At 40.8% G+C, this 18,247-nt stretch overlaps 2 protein-coding genes across 4 annotated transcripts in view; one reads left to right on the top strand and one right to left on the bottom strand.

Moving 5' to 3' along the window:
• Window positions 1-9,103, top strand: part of agap1 (ArfGAP with GTPase domain, ankyrin repeat and PH domain 1) — a 183,051-nt gene extending 173,948 nt beyond the window's left edge. For all 3 annotated transcript variants that reach the window (XM_042404430.1, XM_042404431.1, XM_042404429.1), the window contains 2 exons: window positions 2,627-2,882; window positions 4,030-9,103. In XM_042404430.1, the coding sequence (XP_042260364.1) occupies window positions 2,627-2,882; window positions 4,030-4,239 (466 nt within the window). In that variant the 3' untranslated portion in view covers window positions 4,240-9,103. The remainder of the gene's footprint in view (window positions 1-2,626; window positions 2,883-4,029) is intronic.
• A 4,065-nt stretch (window positions 9,104-13,168) lies between these two features.
• gbx2 (gastrulation brain homeobox 2) lies at window positions 13,169-17,898 on the bottom strand. Its single transcript, XM_042404929.1, has 2 exons — window positions 16,685-17,898; window positions 13,169-14,876 (listed from the first exon to the last, which is right to left on the bottom strand). The coding sequence occupies exons 1-2, from the start codon at window positions 17,202-17,204 to the stop codon at window positions 14,332-14,334; spliced, it is 1,065 nt and encodes a 354-aa protein (XP_042260863.1). The 5' UTR covers window positions 17,205-17,898; the 3' UTR covers window positions 13,169-14,331.
• Window positions 17,899-18,247: the final 349 nt, after the last annotated feature.

The raw sequence follows: 18,247 nt of genomic DNA, 5'->3' as shown, positions 1-18,247 counted from the left end.
CCGTAGTCTCGTGCCCAGCCTCCCTACTCTGTCTCTGGGCCGCGGCAGGAAGGAAAAGCCCCCGGGACATTCCGTGATGCTAGCCGCCGCCACACCCCCCAAAAACATACACACACACACACACACACACACACACACACACACACATACTGGTCTCCAGGAAGAGAGTTAATGAGATTCGGCCAGGTTCCCACACCGACCCGAAAACTTTTTTATCTTTTTCATTCTGTTTGGTTTTTCCCTCCGTCTCATCCTCCGTTCCCACAGTTTCGTCTCATCGTGCGTCTCAGTTTCCCAACGTTCCTCCAGATACGGTAACGCTGCAGCTCAGAGGAGTCGCACTGATGTTCACCAGGATTCAGACACGTTTTTATGTTATTTAAGTGATCCAGTCTGTTTCTGGCTGTGTTAAATAAACATCATGTCAGTGCAGGATGATGTGTAGAAAGCAGTTAAACATCTAAATATTGCTGCCAAAATAAAGCAGAAAAGCTCAAAACACTTTAATACTCAACAGTTTATAATTAATAGAAACACTGACGGACAGATTCACTTTAGTCAAATCACATTTATTCATCGAGAACATTTAAAATTCAATTAAATACTTCAAACAACAATAAACTAACAGACTAAAAAGTCCATGAAACTTTCTGCTCAGGCTCAACATTATGTAGGCAGACACACATCCAGACCAGCAGGTCATGGAAATCCTGGAAAGTCTTGGAGGTTTATCAACCAAGTTGTCTGAATGAAGTTATAATAAAAACTTAGTTAACAGAGCAGGTTTGATGTTCCAGCAGAGAGCCGGCAGGGTTTCAGACTCCTCGTCTTTCATTCAGTAAAGAGCTGAAGGTGAAGGAAACAGTTTATTACTCATAAACGACACAAATACAGATTTAAAAAGCTCTTCAGATGTTTGTTTGGGTTTCTAGAGACAGACAGTCTGAGTGTATCAGGGCTGTAAACTAGCAACAACTTTATAAAATAGATTTTTTTAACCTGCAGACGAGACAAAAATTTATATTACACGTTGTTGCCATGGTGATAAAATGAAGGACGTCGTCTGTTACTTTTCAGAAACACACTGGAGTTATTTCATGGTGGAAGCATCAACCTGTGAGACGCCCCCTTCTCCATTTCCTGCCCCCTCCTCCTCCTCCTCCTCATCCTCACCCCCTGGAGGACGTGTTGTTATTTTGTTAAGGAGGTGGAGGAGGGAGGGAGGGAGGTGGAGGGAGGTGGAGGGAGGGGGGACAGCTCAATATCTCCCCCCCCCATCTCTCCTGAGCCCGGACTAATCCCAGCGGTGTGAATGAGCTGCTGTTTACACGGAGGGATTTGTGCAGAGATTAGAGCGATCAGAGCTGTGGATTAAACAGATCAGCAGTTAATGACACTCGATTGGTGAACAATGGCGTCCGCGTCCCCCCTGTCTGTCCCTCCGTCCCTCGCTGTGTCTTATTTTACTCTCGCAGGTGTTTTTTAAAGTGTTTCTGGTTCATTTCTGCTGTTAGAAGCTTCTTCAGTTTATTTTTCTACTTTTATGTCTTTATTTGTTTCACTCGGTCGACTTTTTGTTTGTTTGGTTGTTAAATTTGACTCCAGGTAGCAATAAAATGATGAAAAGTAAAAACCAACTTTATATTCAGCAGGTGGGAGTTCTAATAAACATAATTAGTCATAAAATCAGTCACAAATAATGAGATATTTGGTGATTCGTCAGTGTTTCCTTCATTGATTCATTCAAGCAAATGATCAGTCTGGTGTTATTGTCAACAAATACTATGAAAAGACCTCTTTATGACAAATTAACTTTATTTTTATTATTTATTAATTTTGACAGAAACAGATCAAACAGACTAAAGAGCAACAGACGGGGTCATTATAGGGGAAGTAAAACACTCAACGTCATGTAGAAGACGGGAAATGATAGAAAATGTCACTTTTATGTCCATGATTGTCCTTTAAAGTCATAGAGACTCTAATGATCCACAACTATGACTCACAAAGAGCTAAAATACATAAAATGTAGTTAAAAAATCACTTCAAATATTATTAAAATGCTTTAAAAGTCTTCAGGTTCAGAGTCTCAGTTGAACTTGATGTTCTGTGATTTGTTCCTGTTTTCTCTTTTCTATTCTGCTTTCAGACATTTCCAAGATATAATCTGTTAGAAACGTCCTTTACTTTGGTTTTTCATTGAGTTTAGACTGTATCGATTAGTCGTTTGGTCTGTAAGATGTCAGAAAATGGTGAAAAGTGTCGATCAGTGTTTCCCAAAACTCAAGACAACGTCCTCACATGTCTTGTTTTGTCCTCAAATATATTCAGTTTACTGTCATAGAGACCAAAGAAACCAGCTGGAATCAGAGAGTTTGGACTTTTTTTCTTTATAAAATGACTCAAAACGATTAATCGATTATCAACTAATCACTTAATCAACTAATCGTTGCAGCTCTAATTTAAAATGAAGTTCAGAAATGACTGAAAGTTGAACATGTTTTAGAATATTCTTGGATTTAAAGTTGTGTTATTATATTAGGTTGTACTCTGCAGTGTGTCGTAGTGATATTAATAGACCTGCAGCTTCCTGCCTCTCACGTCTGTGTGTGTTTTTGTCCGTCAGGGAGGAGAGGGAGCGCTGGATCCGGGCGAAGTACGAGCAGCGTCTGTTCCTGGCGTCGCTGCCCGGCACCGACCTGTCGCTGGGTCAGCAGCTGCTGCGGGCGACGGCAGAGGAGGACCTGCGCGCCGTCGTCCTGCTTCTCGCCCACGGCTCCCGACAGCAGGTCAACGAGACCTGCGGCGAGGGAGACGGACGCAACGCGCTGCACCTCGGCGGCCGCAAGGGCAACGTGGTCATCACGCAGCTCCTCATCTGGGTACGAAATGAAACGTGCTCATGATGTAGTTGGTTTAGTTTAGTTTATGTCCTAAAGTTACTCATAAATCACAACTGCTGTTCTTTTAAGGCAGATTATTTTTACATAAATATAACCAACAATCAGAAAAGCTGCAGGAGCTGAAATTTAATGTATAATGATCAGAAAAGCATCTGCACACTTCTGATTGGACCGTTTTTAGGACTTTTATGACGTTATAAATGTTTAAAAACAGCATTTAATCATGTAGGAGACAAAGATTTATTAAAATATGGTTCCTGTAATTATACAACAGAATGTTTTCAAGTAAATATTTAGTATTTTGATAAATATTGTAACTGATAAAGAATATCTATAGATACTAAAATAAACGCTTTCCCAGTAAAATTCTGTTAAACCGCTCCGGAAACCGGAACCAGAACATTGTGTAGGAACAGAAATAATTTGTCATGCTAACCCTTACTGTGGCTAGCTGTCAGCTAACAGTTAAATTCTGTTAAACTGTTCCATCTTTTCCTCAAAACAAAACCCAACATGAAAAGTAGGGAACATTTTTGATAATAGAAACATTATGTGAAGCTACAGCTAGCGATCAATTAGCTGAACTGCTGAGTTATGCCGTTAAAGCTAACTGTAGCTAGCGATGAACACACTAGCATGGCAGCATCGTTTCAGCTTCCAAGCTAACAGTTTCTACTTTCCCAGCTATATTCTGATAAACTTCTTTGTCTTTTACCTCAAAACAAAACCCTACATGAAAAGTAGGAACATTTTTTGAGAATACAAACATATCTCCAGCTACAACTAGCGATCAATTAGCTAAACTCAGCTAACCGAGAACTGCTGAGTCATCTGTTGCTGAAGCTAACTGCAGCTAGCAGTGAACACACTAGCATGGCAGCATCGTTTCAGCTTCCAAGCTAACAGTTTATACTTTCCCAGCTATATTCTGATAAACTTCTTTGTCTTTTTCCTCAAAACAAAACCCTACATGAAAAGTAGGAACATTTTTTGAGAATAGAAACATATCTCCAGCTACAACTAGCGATCAATCAGCTAATGTTTTCAAGTAAATATTTAGTATTTTGATAAATATTGTAACTGATAAAGAATCTTATTTATGACTGTTGTTCCTCTCTGTCTGCAGTACGGCGTGGATCTGATGGCGAGGGACGCCCATGGTAACAGCGCCATGGCGTACGCCCGACAGGCCAACAGTCAGGAGTGCATGGACACGCTGGCGCAGTACGGCTGCCCCGACGAGCGCTTCCCGCTCATGGCCACGCCCAACCTGTCGCGCCGCAACACCAACCGCAACAACAGCTGCAGCAGCGCCGGCAGCGCCGCGCTCATATGACCCCGCCCTCGCCACGTGACTCTTTTTTTGACAAATGAACAAACTCTGATTTTGGGAGAATCCTGACGTTTATTTTGGGAACCACTACCTGTTGTGACTCTAAGCCCCGCCCACCTCACCTGACAACCACCACTGCCGCCAAAAAACGGCTCGTTAAGCCTGAAACTGATGGCGGGTCAGTGGCGGCGCTGCGTCCATGTGTCTGATTGGGAGAACACACGCAACAGGAAAAAAAAAACCCAAAGCATGCTGGGAAATGTGGTCCACAATCACCTGAGCTTGGTGCTCTTCGGAGCGTTTTGGGAAATAATCATGTGACTTATGACGACCAATGAGGACGCAGTCTGAAGCTCTACGGACATCATACCTCATCACGTTATTGTAACACTACGAGGCCAGTCGACCAATCGCTCTGCTTTTTACCCAACAGCCAATCAGAACCTGTCTTCTTCTTCTTCTTCTCTCTCAACACACGAAGAAGAAAACTGTGAGACGGAAAATATCCACGAAGGAAACGAGAGGGGGAGTCTGCAATCCTGCTTATCATCATCATCATCGTCATCATCATCATCATCATCACCTTCTGTCTTTACGATCCTGCTCTGCAGCATCAGTGTTTCTTCTCACCTGTATTTTTTTGTTTTCTTATGAATTCTGTGAACTCTCCTGCCTTTTACACGTCTTTTGTTGTTTTGTTTGTTTTTTTTATGTGAAAAATATCTCGATGTAAAACTTTTAAGAGGAAAAAAAAAGATCTTAGAGGTAAAAAAAGTGTGATAGATCGCATGTCCTAGACACTTTTTGCTTTTGTTTTTTTAATTTAAGGCATTTTTTCCTGGATTGTGTATATTGTATCTTGATGTGCATTGCTGGACCAATGGTTAAAAATGTCAACATGGGGAAGGGGATTTTTTTTTTTGTTTGTTTTTGTTATATCGGGGTGTATAAAGTCATTCAGTGTACAGAAGCTCTTGCCAGGCTCAGGGACCGGAGACTGTCCGTTAGAAACACCCTGTTGTCTTTTCCCAACGACTCCTTCAACCAGGATTTAACATTCGATTCCTTTTTCACTTCAGTCGACTCAGAAATCAAATCGAACTCATGTTGGAGATTCTAGATAAATCTGGACGATATGACCTCACATCTGGTCACATTTATCTCCATAAAGATAAATAGAACCACAACAAATACACATTTTTATGGCTGCAACTAACGATTCATACACTGTTTGGTCTAGAAAATGTCAGTTAATTGTGAACCAGAACCAAAGATATTCAGTTTACCATCAAATAATAAGAAAATAATTATTCATATTTAGCTAAAACCATTTTATTTCAGCTCATATTGGACATAAATCTCTAACTGATCAGGTTTACTTTTTATAAATTCATCCTGAATGATCCCTATAAGACCAGATAAAAGAGAGAGATTAGTAGATCAATCGATTAGTCGATCAACAGAAAATGAATCAGCAATTATCTGATAATCAAATAATTGTTTTATTAATTTTTTTAAACATTTGCTGCTTCCAGCTTCTCAGATTCAGGATGTGATTCTTTTCTTCACAGTAAACTGAATAATTTTGGGTTTTGGACAAAATAAAGAATCTGTGCACTGGTTTATAGACCAACAGATTAATTGGTAATGAATATAATCGTTAATTGCAGCCTGCGACCTCCTGGATTGACTGAATGGAGAGAGACCTGAACCTGGAGCCTGGAGATTCACATCCTGGTCCAACAACATTTGAATTGAAACTCTGTCCCTGAAGGCAGTTTTTATTGTTGTATGTAAAAAATGGAAAAAGACGAGGAATTATTAAGCAGCTAAGAAGCCACACGGAGCGAAAAAGGGAATTTTTACATCTGTGAGTTTAGTCCATGTTAATCTGCTGTCAGCTCAGACCAATCACACGAGACCGGTTTGTGTTTCTGTGGATGAAGATCTGTCTGTAATGACATGTGACGGTCTCTCCGATCTGCTCAGCGAATCACTAAGAAGGGCTTCTTCTTCTTCTTCTTCTTCTTCTTCTTCTTCTTCTTCTTCTTCTTCTTCTTCTTCTTCTTCTTCTTCTTCTTCTTCTTCTTCTTCTCTGGTCTGGAAAAAAACCTCCTCCATGTAAATAATCTCTTTCTCTCTTTCTGTCGACATGTATAATTAGAGAATACAGGAAGTACTTACACCAGTCTGTCTGTCGGGTTGCAGAGCGGAAGTGTTTTTTCTGATGTGTGGTCGTGTAGAAAAAACCGGAAGCATGGACTGAATGTTGCGTGTTTTTTGCTCCATGTTGCGCTGATTCATCCAAGACAGGAAGTAGAAATTTGGCGGTTTAACCAGACGTCTAAACCAGTGGTTCCCGACCTGGAAATGTTTGTCTGTAAGGGAACAACATGAATCTGTTCATTTCTACAAAAATAATTTTTCTTTTCCGTTTCAAACCCGCCTCCCAACGTGAAGTTGGACCAATCAATCAGCTCGTTAGACGTGCAGAGCCACACAACACGTTAAGACTTTTGCGTCGCGTGTGTCGGCTGCAACCGTTGCAACGTACTGTTACCCATAACTCCCAGAAATGTGTATATGTATGTTCACTGAACCGTAGTTTTAGTCTGACGGGACATGAGATGGTTTACAGGATGGGAAATCCGATGTGCGACCACATGAGAGTCCAAATTTGGTGAAGTCTGAGTTGAGACTGAGTCCAAATGCAGTTGGGAACCACTGGTCTGAAGATTTTGATTCCACTTGGAACAAGTTTGTAGCTGCAGGTGAATTTTGTCGCATGTATGCAAAAATGTAAAAACCCACCTTCCCCACTCTGGCGACGTAGATTTGACTGAACGCCGACTTCTTATCTGGATGTGAAATGTGTGGACTGATCAGGATCGTCTGAGGAGAAGCTCCTTAACCTCGATGTGTGTGTGTGTGATGATTTTTACCTTCGACACTATGCTGCGTATCAGCTGCTTCCTCCCCGAATTTTGATCATAAACGTTGCTGCAGAGGTTGAGGAGCAGCTCTCGACCCGACTGTGTATCCAAGCAATATTCACACATCAATCACCGTCGCGTCATAACGTCATACACCGCCATCGCTGCAATATTCCCATTACACCACACACACTCTGCCTGTTTGTAGAAATGTTAGAAAGAGCTAAAAAGAAAGAAATCCATTTTTGTAACACTAAAACTTTCCGTTTTTTTGCCTTTTTATTTAAACACCGGCCCTTAATCTTCCTCTGATTGCGTCCAACCTTATTATGTGCCACGTCCCCGATTCCCCGACCAGTCGTCTCAGAGATGACGTTTGAACTCCCGTAAAAAAAAAAAAAACTAAACCAAGAGGTTTGACCGCAACTTGTGTTTTTAAAGTGTTTTTATTTAGTGTTTGTACACCCGACTCGTCCTGCGTCTGTCCTGAGCTAAGACGACAGGACAGGACAAAGACGTCCTTTATTTATGACAGAAATGCACTAAATCTGCTTCAGTTTGTCTGTCTTAAAACTGACTCTTTCCACTACAGTTTTCTTTATTTCTCTAATTATTTTGGCATGAAACTAACATTTGCTTATTTCTCTAGGTGGTGGCGACTTCTAGCGGTTTCCTCTGAACAGATTTCTGCTCTTATTTTAACAGCATCCAAATTTCGGGCAACTTGAAAATCCAAACTCCATTTATCAGAGTTCAGGACCAGAGAAAGTTCAGTAACATCTATAGATACTAAAATAAACGCTTTCCCAGTAAAATTCTGTTAAACCGCTCCGGAAACCGGAACCAGAGCATTGTGTAGGAACAGAAATAATTTGTCATGCTAACCCTTACTGCGGCTAGCTGTCAGCTAACAGTTAAATTCTGTTAAACTGTTCCATCTTTTCCTCAAAACAAAACCCAACATGAAAAGTAGGGAACATTTTTGATAATAGAAACATTATGTTAAGCTACAGCTAGCGATCAATTAGCTGAACTGCTGAGTTATGCCGTTAAAGCTAACTGCAGCTAGCGATGAACACACTAGCATGGCAGCATTGTTTCAGCTTCCAAGCTAACAGTTTATACTTTCCCAGCTATATTCTGATAAACTTCTTTGTCTTTTTCCTCAAAACAAAACCCTACATGAAAAGTGGGAACATTTTTTGAGAATAGAAACATATCTCCAGCTACAACTAGCGATCAATCAGCTAAACTCAGCTAACCAAGAACTGCTGAGTCATCTGTTGCTGAAGCAAACTGCAGCTAGCAGTGAACAGACTAGCATGGCAGCATCGTTTCAGCTTCCAAGCTAACAGTTTCTACTTTTCCAGCTAAATTCTGTTAAACTGCTTTGTCTTTTCCACATTTTTTGAGAATAGAAGCATCCTGTGAAGCTCCGGCTACAACTAGCGAACAATTAGCTAAACTCAGCCAACAGGAAACCGCACTGACGTTTAATCCCGTCAGTCGACATTCGCCACCGCCGGCGCCGCCTCACTTGTACATAGACTTTAACAACGAAACGAAGAAAAAACACGACTCCGTATGGTCAACGTTTGGTTTGTATGGTTGTTACCTCATGTAGCCTTTAACCCCTAAGCCCCACCCACGTTATTTATAAACGCACCTAGCGAGGAAGACTCCGCCCCCCTCCAGCCTACGTTTTTGTATATTTTTCTCCGACCTCTCCAGTCCATCCATGTTTTAATATTATGATTTATCATCCAGACACATTAATGTTCTTATTGTTATTCTAATTATTATTATTATTATTATTGTTATTGAGTTTTGTTGGCTGTACAGTACCGTTGTTGAAAAATTCTACCTAATACAGAGTCTTCTACTGTAATGTGTCTCTTTTCAATAAAGACAAGAATAATGCTTCTTAATATAAACTCATGTGTTGACTGTTATTTTTTAAAATTTAATCTTTGTTTTCCCTTCAGATCTGGAAAAAATACAGTCACAATTTTTTAAAGTTTAGATTTTTTTCTCCAACTAAATCTGCTCAAATATTATCCAACTTTTAAAATATATTTAGTCTTATGTCCAGTCAGCTGGTTCAGTTTCCTGTCTTTTTATTCTTATTTTCTTGTGGTAATCAGTATCATTTACAGTCAAACTTGTTTTTAATGTAGAATAAATTTTATGTTTTTTACTATAAATTCTTCTTTGCAACATGTTTTAGTGCAAAAATCCCCACATTTGTCCACTGAGGTAAGTGATTCTGTGTTATTATTCACCCATGAAAAGATGAGATTAAAATCAATTGAATTTGTGCTGTTTTTCTTTTTACAGGTTCGTTGAGCTCCATTTGTTTTCTAGGATCACTGACTGCAGTTGAGTGAAATGTGTCTGAATTGTGTTTGCTGTTGTCTGGTAATTAGATAATACCCTGCTAATCCCCTCTCATCCCTGTGTTTAACAGGAAGTGAGTGTGTGTGTGTGTGGAGGACAATAGCGTCCAGAGGCAGCAGATGGAGCTGCTTCAGGCTCCGTTCAACCAACAGGAAGCTCCTGCAAAACTCAGAAGAAACTGACATCTGATATTCAGAACAAAACTCAGTGTAAATGTTTATGTTTTGTTTTGTTATTGAAGCCAATGAAACAGTCAAAACGCCTCTAATCTCAGCTAAAACACACTTAAACTGCCAAAAAAACTGAGCTAAAACTTAACTAAAAAGCTGTTAATGTCATGAAAGTAGAGATTTTAACATCTGTTTTCTAGCTTTTTCTTGAGCTTTCAGCTGTATCACATGGTCCTCATCAGCAGATGGGTTTTGTTCAGTTTGTTATGGAGATGCATCTGTTGACATGCAAGCTCCCCGAAGTCTTTTGACTTAAAAGTATTTTAAAAAGTTGAATCTCAACCTTTGAAATATTAATTTGACAAAACAATCCCAACTCAAGGGTCACTTACTCGCTATTTCTGGAGCTTTCAAAACTGCACATTCATAGTTTTGTTGCAACAAACGTAACTGACAGTTTGTGGGGTATACATTTTTTGAATGAGAGAATCTGTCATCAGAAGTTTTTTTTTTAGTAGTTTTGCTTTTATTGATTGATATTATTGGTTGTAGAGAGGTGACAGGGAGTCGAACCAGCGATGTTGTGATTACACGGTCGGCATCTTAAACCACTCAGCCACCAGGACGCTTGGTACACGGATCAGGCCTGCAGAAGAAGACACATCAGGTAGTTTTTTTGGTTTCCTTCGCTGCGGCAGAGTCGTCGTTGCTCCGTCAGGATTAATCAGGAGTTGAACTGAAGCCGGAGCAGGTTGCTGTTAATTTAAGGAGAGAGGGGAGCAGGGGGGGGGGTTACATGCTGCAGTGAAGAGCCGAGGCCGAGGCTGATCCCCCTGGGTCTCATTTATCAGCCCAACACGACGGCCCGGCTTGATTACAATTTGCAAAAAAATTCATTAGAGTCACACACACCCCGTCTGTGTTCACACCGCAGGTTAAAGCCCCAAATTTTATTGTTTTTCCTCTCGATTGTGACTCGGATCTGTTTTTAAATCAGTTTTAACCTCATGATGTCATGTATGAACCATCATATCAGATCGTCTTCATGATTCAGTCTCGCAGTGAGTAAAAGATGGAGGACGACGGTGACAGAAAACCCTCCTCTGCCAGAGTCTGTTTAGAAAACAGCGTTTAAACAGGTACAAGAGTCAGTGTTTCCTCCCAAGTTTTAAAAAAGATAAAAACAGCAGCAGAGGTCGAGATATGAGTCAAACTCCAAAAACACTGGATCCTACATTACCCATAATGCACCAGCCACACCTTTCAACCTCTGCACCCCTAGTTTGTGACTTTCTGTTATACATGTGTCTCCAAGCTCACGCCTGGACAGCCGTGATGACATCATCTGAGGAGGATCAACCATGACAAGAGAACTGACATTAATGTGTAAAATTGGTGTAAGAACCCTTTAATTTTTGGTCACATCTCTTCAGTTCAAGAGTGAGCATACTGAAAGGGGGAAAAAATGATTTTCAGTATGTATTTACTTGAAATCATCATTGTCTTTTCCTCCTGAATGTTCATCATTGATTTATTTCATTATTGACACGTCTTTTATATATTTTTAAATAATTATTTGGTCTTTAAAATGTCAGAAAATAGTGAAAAATGTAATTACAAGTTCTGCCTAAATGTTTTGTTTTCTCTGATCAACATTTCAAAACTCAGATATTCAGTTAATGATGTTAAGCAGCATTAGAGATGCTGAAATCAGGGAACATTTGACATTTTTGCTTCTAAAATCGACTTGAACTATTAATCAACTGTCGAACTTGTTGCTGGTTAACTTTCTGGCAATCAAACAGATGATTAAACGTTTCAAAATCTTTAAAATCGGTCACTTTAGTCAAAAAAATAGGGTTTAAATCGCTTTTACAGCGCTGGTGAGCGTGTTGAGATGACGACAGGGCGTGTCTGCGTGCGTGACTGCGTCATTACGCACAGGTGCGTCAACGGCCCTCGAAGCTAGCAAATGTTTGTTTATCGCTGCGGATGAAAAGTTTTTGTTTTTAAGTGAAATTTGCGTCTTTTGTGTAACTTTAAGGACATTAATTTACTTCTACGACAGTTTTTAAGTGTTGGATGAATTTAAAAGAACTTAACGCGTCGAATTACGATCAAACTGACGGTTGAAAGAACCGAGAGTTTATATCGCTGAGTGCACGCGGAGCTGCAGACGTCATTCAGGTATTTAACGTTTATTTAAACATTTGTGCTGAATCATTGAAGTTTTCTGAGCTCAGATGATATTTAACTAACTGTTTCTGTGTCTGCAGGTAAAACTTCACCTGCAGGCTGACAGGTGCTGCGATTGGCTGACGTCACGAGCCGCGCAGGTAGATTTCTGCTGTTGTTTTGAATCTTTCTCTCGATGGATATTGATCATTGATCATTAATAACTAAAAGTGTTTCTATTTGTAGCTGTTAGCTTGATGAGCTGGAGGAGCAACATGTTACCTGTCCACATCTGGATGCGACCTGAGCGGGAACATCGAGGTATTAATGTCTCATTTTTACATTTAACTAGAAGTTTTAGCATTTTATGGCCGCTGTGTTTGCTATAAGATGCTACATTTAGTGTCTTTTTTCCCAGATTGACTGAAAACGGTCAGTTTATCTGATTAAAAACATATTGAGAGGATTTAAATGATTTTATTGCAGCAGGTTTGTCACTAAAAGTCTCAACTTTTCAACCAAATGTAACCAAACTGCAACAAAACTGTTAAAATCGACTGTTTTTTAAATTAGTTTTATTTCGGTTGTAAACTTTATTGATAAACAGCTTTTAAACAGAGGCCAGCGCGCGCCCCCGACCTGCCACAGACATGATTATTAATATTTATTAGGCTGCTACGGGAGCGCGCATTTTAGCGTCACCACAGCAAGCAGCCTGAATATTAGAGTGACCTTTGACCTTCAGGCTGTGTTTATAATGACGCAGACAAACAAGAAAATAAACCAAAATCAGCTCTGAACGTCGTCATCCGTTTAAACATAAATTTAAAAATGTAAAATCTGATGAATTATTTCTATAATAAACTATTTTATATTTTAAGGTTTTTTATTTGCATTAAAATGATGAAATTCCTTTTTTTTTTCCTTCATTTGTCAAATCAGATTTGAAGATTTGTGGCCTTTGAAGCATCAGGCCTTATATTTCTAAAGCAGCATCTGGAGAATTATTATTATTGTTATTATTATCATTATTATTATCAATAATAATAATTTAAATGTTTGTGTTTTATTGAGGGGAAACAAGTCCAAAATGAAAATGTGATTTAAAAAATTTCAATATTTTAGTTCCTCTGTGTTTATGATTTATGATAATTTGATGAAAACTGTTTACTGGAAAAGAAAGTGAATAAAAAATAAAGTGACGTGTCATAAAATCCAGAAGATGATGAAGATGATGAAGATGAATGGAGACAGAGCAGCTGTGAACATCTGGTCACGTTTCAGCTTTTAATTCACACTTGTATATCTTTTCTTTCTTTTTTTTAACTCCATACGTCAGGAAATGTTAGTTACTTTTGCACAATTTTATATAAATAAATTAGCAGCGTCATTTTGTCCAAAAAAAAAAAATCAAATCAAATGAAAGTGAAATAAAAGTGAAGCAGTAACAGTTCAGAGAGATAAAGGTTAAAGTTCAGACAGCAGGAACAATGTTAAAATAACGCGCCGTCTGTTTGTGGTCAAATCTACACTTGATGTCCTCAGTTTGGTCCCGTGTGTGTATTTACATGTTGGGGGGGGGGAGGAGTTGCTCAGTGTCTCTTCATCATCATCCTCCTCCTCCTCCTCCTCTTCGCGTCACCGCTCCGCGTCTTTGCGCGCAGTTTTTTTTTTTTTGGTGTCTCGCCAACAGAAATGAGATTGAAACGCTGCGGATCCTCCTGCAGAGAAACGTCCAGTTTAACCAGTTTAACCAGTCACTCAGTGTCGTGTCGACGCTTCAACTTTGTGTTTTTTATTTCCTGTAAATGATGAAGATGATCTGACAAAACAATTTAGCTTCGTTTCAAACTCACCGACACATTTTCTCCAAAATGACACAATTAGACTGAAACATGAATGAATTTATTTTAAGGAGGTTTGTCTTTAGATCAGTGACGTAAACTCACTTTATTCCTAATAAAATATCTGTCAACTAAACTGATGGAATTCAGCAGTTTTCATCATTAAAACAGATTTTTTTTAGATCTGATTGAATTAGAGAAACATGACGATCAATATTATCATCAGTGAGAAATAATCATTTGTCTTTAAATTATTCTCTAAATTTAAAGCTCGTGTTTTGTTTTCTGGATGATTTTTAACATTTTATTCACTTTATTTAATCTTCTGTCTGATGATTAACAGAAATCATTCAGCCCCAAATTTATTTATCCTTTCAAATCTGATTTATGTCAAAGCAAAAGTGTAGAAATAAAATCAGAATAAAAACCACAGAATGAAAGTCGTCATCAGTTTGTGTTTAAGAGCACTGCAGGAAGTCAACCGTCATTTATTTCATCTTGAATGTTTGAAGAGTGAAAAAAGAGGAAACATCAACCCGGGATTGAGTCTCTGCTAAGCGGCTCCGAGTTCTTCTTCTACGGTCTGGTCTGCTCCATCTGCTGGTGCTGACTCCTTATTGCGAAGCGGCTCACGTGCACCGGGATGGGGACCACTATTTTGGGGTTCCGGGACGGCTCCCCGGACTTGTTGTTGACGTTTCCGGCTTTGACCCGTTTCCACTTGGCGCGCCGGTTCTGGAACCAGATCTTCACCTGCACCTCGCTCAGCTTCAGCGCATGCGCGATCTGGGAGCGCTCGGTTAACGACAGGTACTTCTTGCAGTGGAACTCCTTCTCCAGCTCCAGCAGCTGCTCGCTGGTGAACGCCGTCCGCCGCCGCCGGTTCTTCCCGCCGCCGCCTCCTCCTCCCGCACCGCCGCCTCCTCCGGAGCCTCCGCCGCCGGAGCCGTGAAGATGCGGCCCGTCGTCCAGACCTCCTCCGCCGCCGTCCCCGTCCTCCTTGTGACACATGGAGGTCAGGTTGTCGTCCGAGCTGTAGTCCAAGTCACTGTCCATGGAGAAGCTTTCATCCTTCCGGCCGCACTCTTCCTCCTTGGAGTCTTCTTTACTGTGTCCTCTGACTGGGAGGAAGAGGAGGAAGAGGAGGGACAGTTAGCATCTTTATTATAAAACCAGCAACTTTATAAATGTCGAGAAATTAAAGTGTATAAACACAAAAAGTCGCTTTTCTCATTAAATCAAGAAACACACAATAAAGCTTTAAATTATCTGGTTTTTTTTCTGCCTGATTTAAACATTTTTGACGTTTGTTTTTTAAAACATTTTAAGCTTTAAACTGAATTGGATTATTAAATATCTCATATTTCCTAATCATAAAGAAAATTTGTCCTTTTTTAAATCTGATTTGTGTGAAAAAAGACTCAACAGAATGGAGAGAAAAGACTCCAAAAATATTTTAAAATGTGATTAATAATTCTAATAAATAAATGTTGAATATAAATGTAAGTTTTTAAATTGACAGTGGATATAAAGATGGATTTTGACAGGAATATTGTTTGTAAATGACACCAGATCTGCTTCTCTGACATCTGTGGGAGCCAATGAAAGCGGGTGAGGGGGGGGTGAGTTGGTGGGAGGGAGGGGGGGTGGGGGGTGGGGGGTCTTCGTCCCGTCCCGTGTCAATATCCATCATCAGATCAGTGTTTGGATCACCGTGGAAAACACGCGCTCTGCAGGGATTTTATTTTTCACGCGTAATTACGCACGGAGCGTCTGCGCGCGCGGCCCGTTTTCTGCGCTCAGTTTGTGTTTGTCCGCGTGTGAAATAACGTCAGATTCAATCATAATCAATAGATGCACGAGGAAACAAACTGTCTGTTTTATATTAGGAAGCAATAAAACCATCAAAACTCCAAACAAGAAGCTTTTCTTCTACTGAAAAGTGACACCAGCGCGGTGATTTATGGCTCTCAGGTCACAAACTGTCAGATGACAAGAAGCTTTGAATAGAAATAAAAGATTCAAAACTTCAATAAATAAACAAAATATTAAAGATTTAAATTCATCCAAATGCGTCAGTTTAGAGTTTTAGCGGAACTCTGATGATTAAAAGATTTTTATTCTGCAAACATTTAAAGCAACGCGCAGATTTTTCATCAGATTCATCAACTGAAACTTTGATTTACGGAATATTAAAATGAACCGAAGCCACGAGGCCTCCGGCGCTCCTCCACTAACATCTCTGCACCAGATTTATGGAATAATTTATGACCATCATTTATCTCTGAGAGTTTTCTCAGACACAAATCCCACCTGCGCTTTAAAGGACAGAAAGAAAGATTTCAATCCATTTGTTTGACTGTGAGGTGACACTTTTAGAAAATGTGTGAACTTCCTGTTTTTAAAACGCATTTAAAAGTGGAAAAAAATGAAAAACTTGTTCATTTTAAAATGTTATAATATCCTGAAAGTCTTGACTCATCATTCAGATATAAATTTATTTCAACAAGTCTCCAAAAAGATGAAAAGATCTTTTTTTAAAAATCAAAATCAGCTTGTTTCAATATTTTTCTCCTGAATTGAGTCTTTTTATTGATCTGATATTTACATGATTATAACGTGAAGATTTACATACATTTTAATATTTTAGGATTTCATATATTTTTACAGTTTGACTTAAATGTCACCGTGTAAAAGACATGGAGGCCTGATGTTTATTGTTGAGTTTTCAGCAGAGAAAAGTGGAACCAGATCAGCGTCACAGGCCCGAGGTTTTGTCTTATTTTAAGATTAAATATGAAGTTGAAGTTTGTTATATTTGGATATTTGAGAGTAAACGTGGATGTTTTTGGTTTTGTGGTCCAACGTGTCTGATTAACCCGGACTTTGAGTCATGTTTCGGGGTGATGAGGGTGTGGGAGCCGCCTACCTGTGGATGTTGGCACCGAGGAGTCCGTGTCGTGGAAAGCCTGCAGCCCCGCGGACTCCTTCCCCTGCAGGAAACTCTTCCCGTCCTCCGCCTCCAGCCGCAGATCCTGAGATTTGTCGAAGACCGCGTGCAGCGCCTGCGAGCCGAACTTCCTGGCCGCTTCCTGGTGCTGCTGGGACGGGGAGAAACCTCCGGGCAGCGACGCCATGAGCGTGGAGGTGAGCGCCATGCCCTGCGTCAGGCCCTGCGCCAGGCTGGAGCAGAAGCCGCTCTGCAGGCTGGGGATCTGCGGGTGTGGGTGGTGGCCGGCGGGGAGAGCCTGCTGCAGGGCCGGGGGAGGCGGCGGCGGCGGCTGGAGCACCACCGACCGGTACGGCATGAACATCGGGTAGCCGGTGTAGACGAAGTGTCCCGGACTGGGCTGCGGGGGCCCCCCGATCAGAGAGTCGATGCTGAAGGCGGTGGTGCTTCCGAGTGGCCGCTGCATCACCATGAAGGACGGACTGAACGCTGCACTCATATGAACGACCGCTGGAGCTCGGAGGAGACCGGAGAAGAAGCGCTGTGAGCGGCTGCGGAGGGACGGCTGACCCCCGGTGGAGCCGCCGGTGTCACCGCCTCTCTGAGGAAACCGGAGTTTAGAGGAGCGATAATCCGATTAAACCAAACCATTCCATCAGTGCTGCGGAGGGAAGAAAGTCAGGAAGACAAAATGTTAACACACGTCTTCTTTCTCCTTTTTTAGTTTCCCCCAAAAAATGTCCCGGAAACGGCGCAGAGCTCCGGTGAGTCGGTCCGCGGCTCCGTGCGCACCAGCGCGGCTCCACTTCAACTTGACCGGACAGCGATATCACAGCTCCGGACACTTCTCCTCCTGTCACCCGCTGAGACAGAGTGTGTGTGTCAAGTGTGTGAAGTGTGTGTTTCCTGCCCACTCAGCGCGCGTCCAAAGATGTTTTGGATTTAAATTGCGCTCCCCTCTGTTTAATTGCGCTGCCTTCTCCGCGCGAGCGCCGCCCCTCGTCACCGCGCTCCGGACGCTGATTGGTTGGTCGGGATGACGCGACAGCTCGCCTTTGGTCTCCTGGATGAATGCCAATTACACAAATTGGGACCACAGGCCATTTAAGAATGTGAAAACACATCATTGTAAATAATAAGCTGTATATATTCAGTAAATAATCTGTGTATGAACCCCCTCAGAGAGTGTGTGTGTGTGTTTGTGTGTGTGTGTGTGTGTGTGTGTGTGTGTGTGTGTGTGTGTGTGTGTGTGTGTGTGTGTGTGTGTGTGTGTGAGAGAGTCTCTACTATACATCTGACATCATCTGCTTTTCTCTTTATACACGTGCAGATCATCCACTGAAGTTATTTTCAGCACAATCAAATATAAATCTAATTTCAATCCTTGAAATTAAAATATAGATTTGAACTCTGAACCTCTGGGATCAAATCTGGAGATAAAACAATAAATAGATTAATCAGTTATTTGATGAGTAGTTAATTTGATAATTGATTAATTGAGCACTTAATCAAATGTGAGGATTTGCAGCTTTTCTCTGTTTT

This window comes from Thunnus maccoyii, chromosome 24 (genome assembly GCF_910596095.1).
Source record: "Thunnus maccoyii chromosome 24, fThuMac1.1, whole genome shotgun sequence".
NCBI lineage: Eukaryota > Metazoa > Chordata > Actinopteri > Scombriformes > Scombridae > Thunnus > Thunnus maccoyii.
The sequence above is the reverse complement of the archived record's forward strand: the minus strand, read 5'-3'. Positions and strand labels throughout refer to the sequence as shown.

Coding starts and splice junctions, on each gene's coding strand:
- gbx2 (XM_042404929.1), bottom strand. CDS start 17,204: ATGAGTGCAGCGTTCAGTCCGTCCTTCATGGTGATGCAGCGGCCACTC. Junction 14,877..16,684: donor CTCGGTGCCAACATCCACAG/GTAGGCGGCTCC, acceptor TCTTCCTCCCAG/TCAGAGGACACAGTAAAGAA.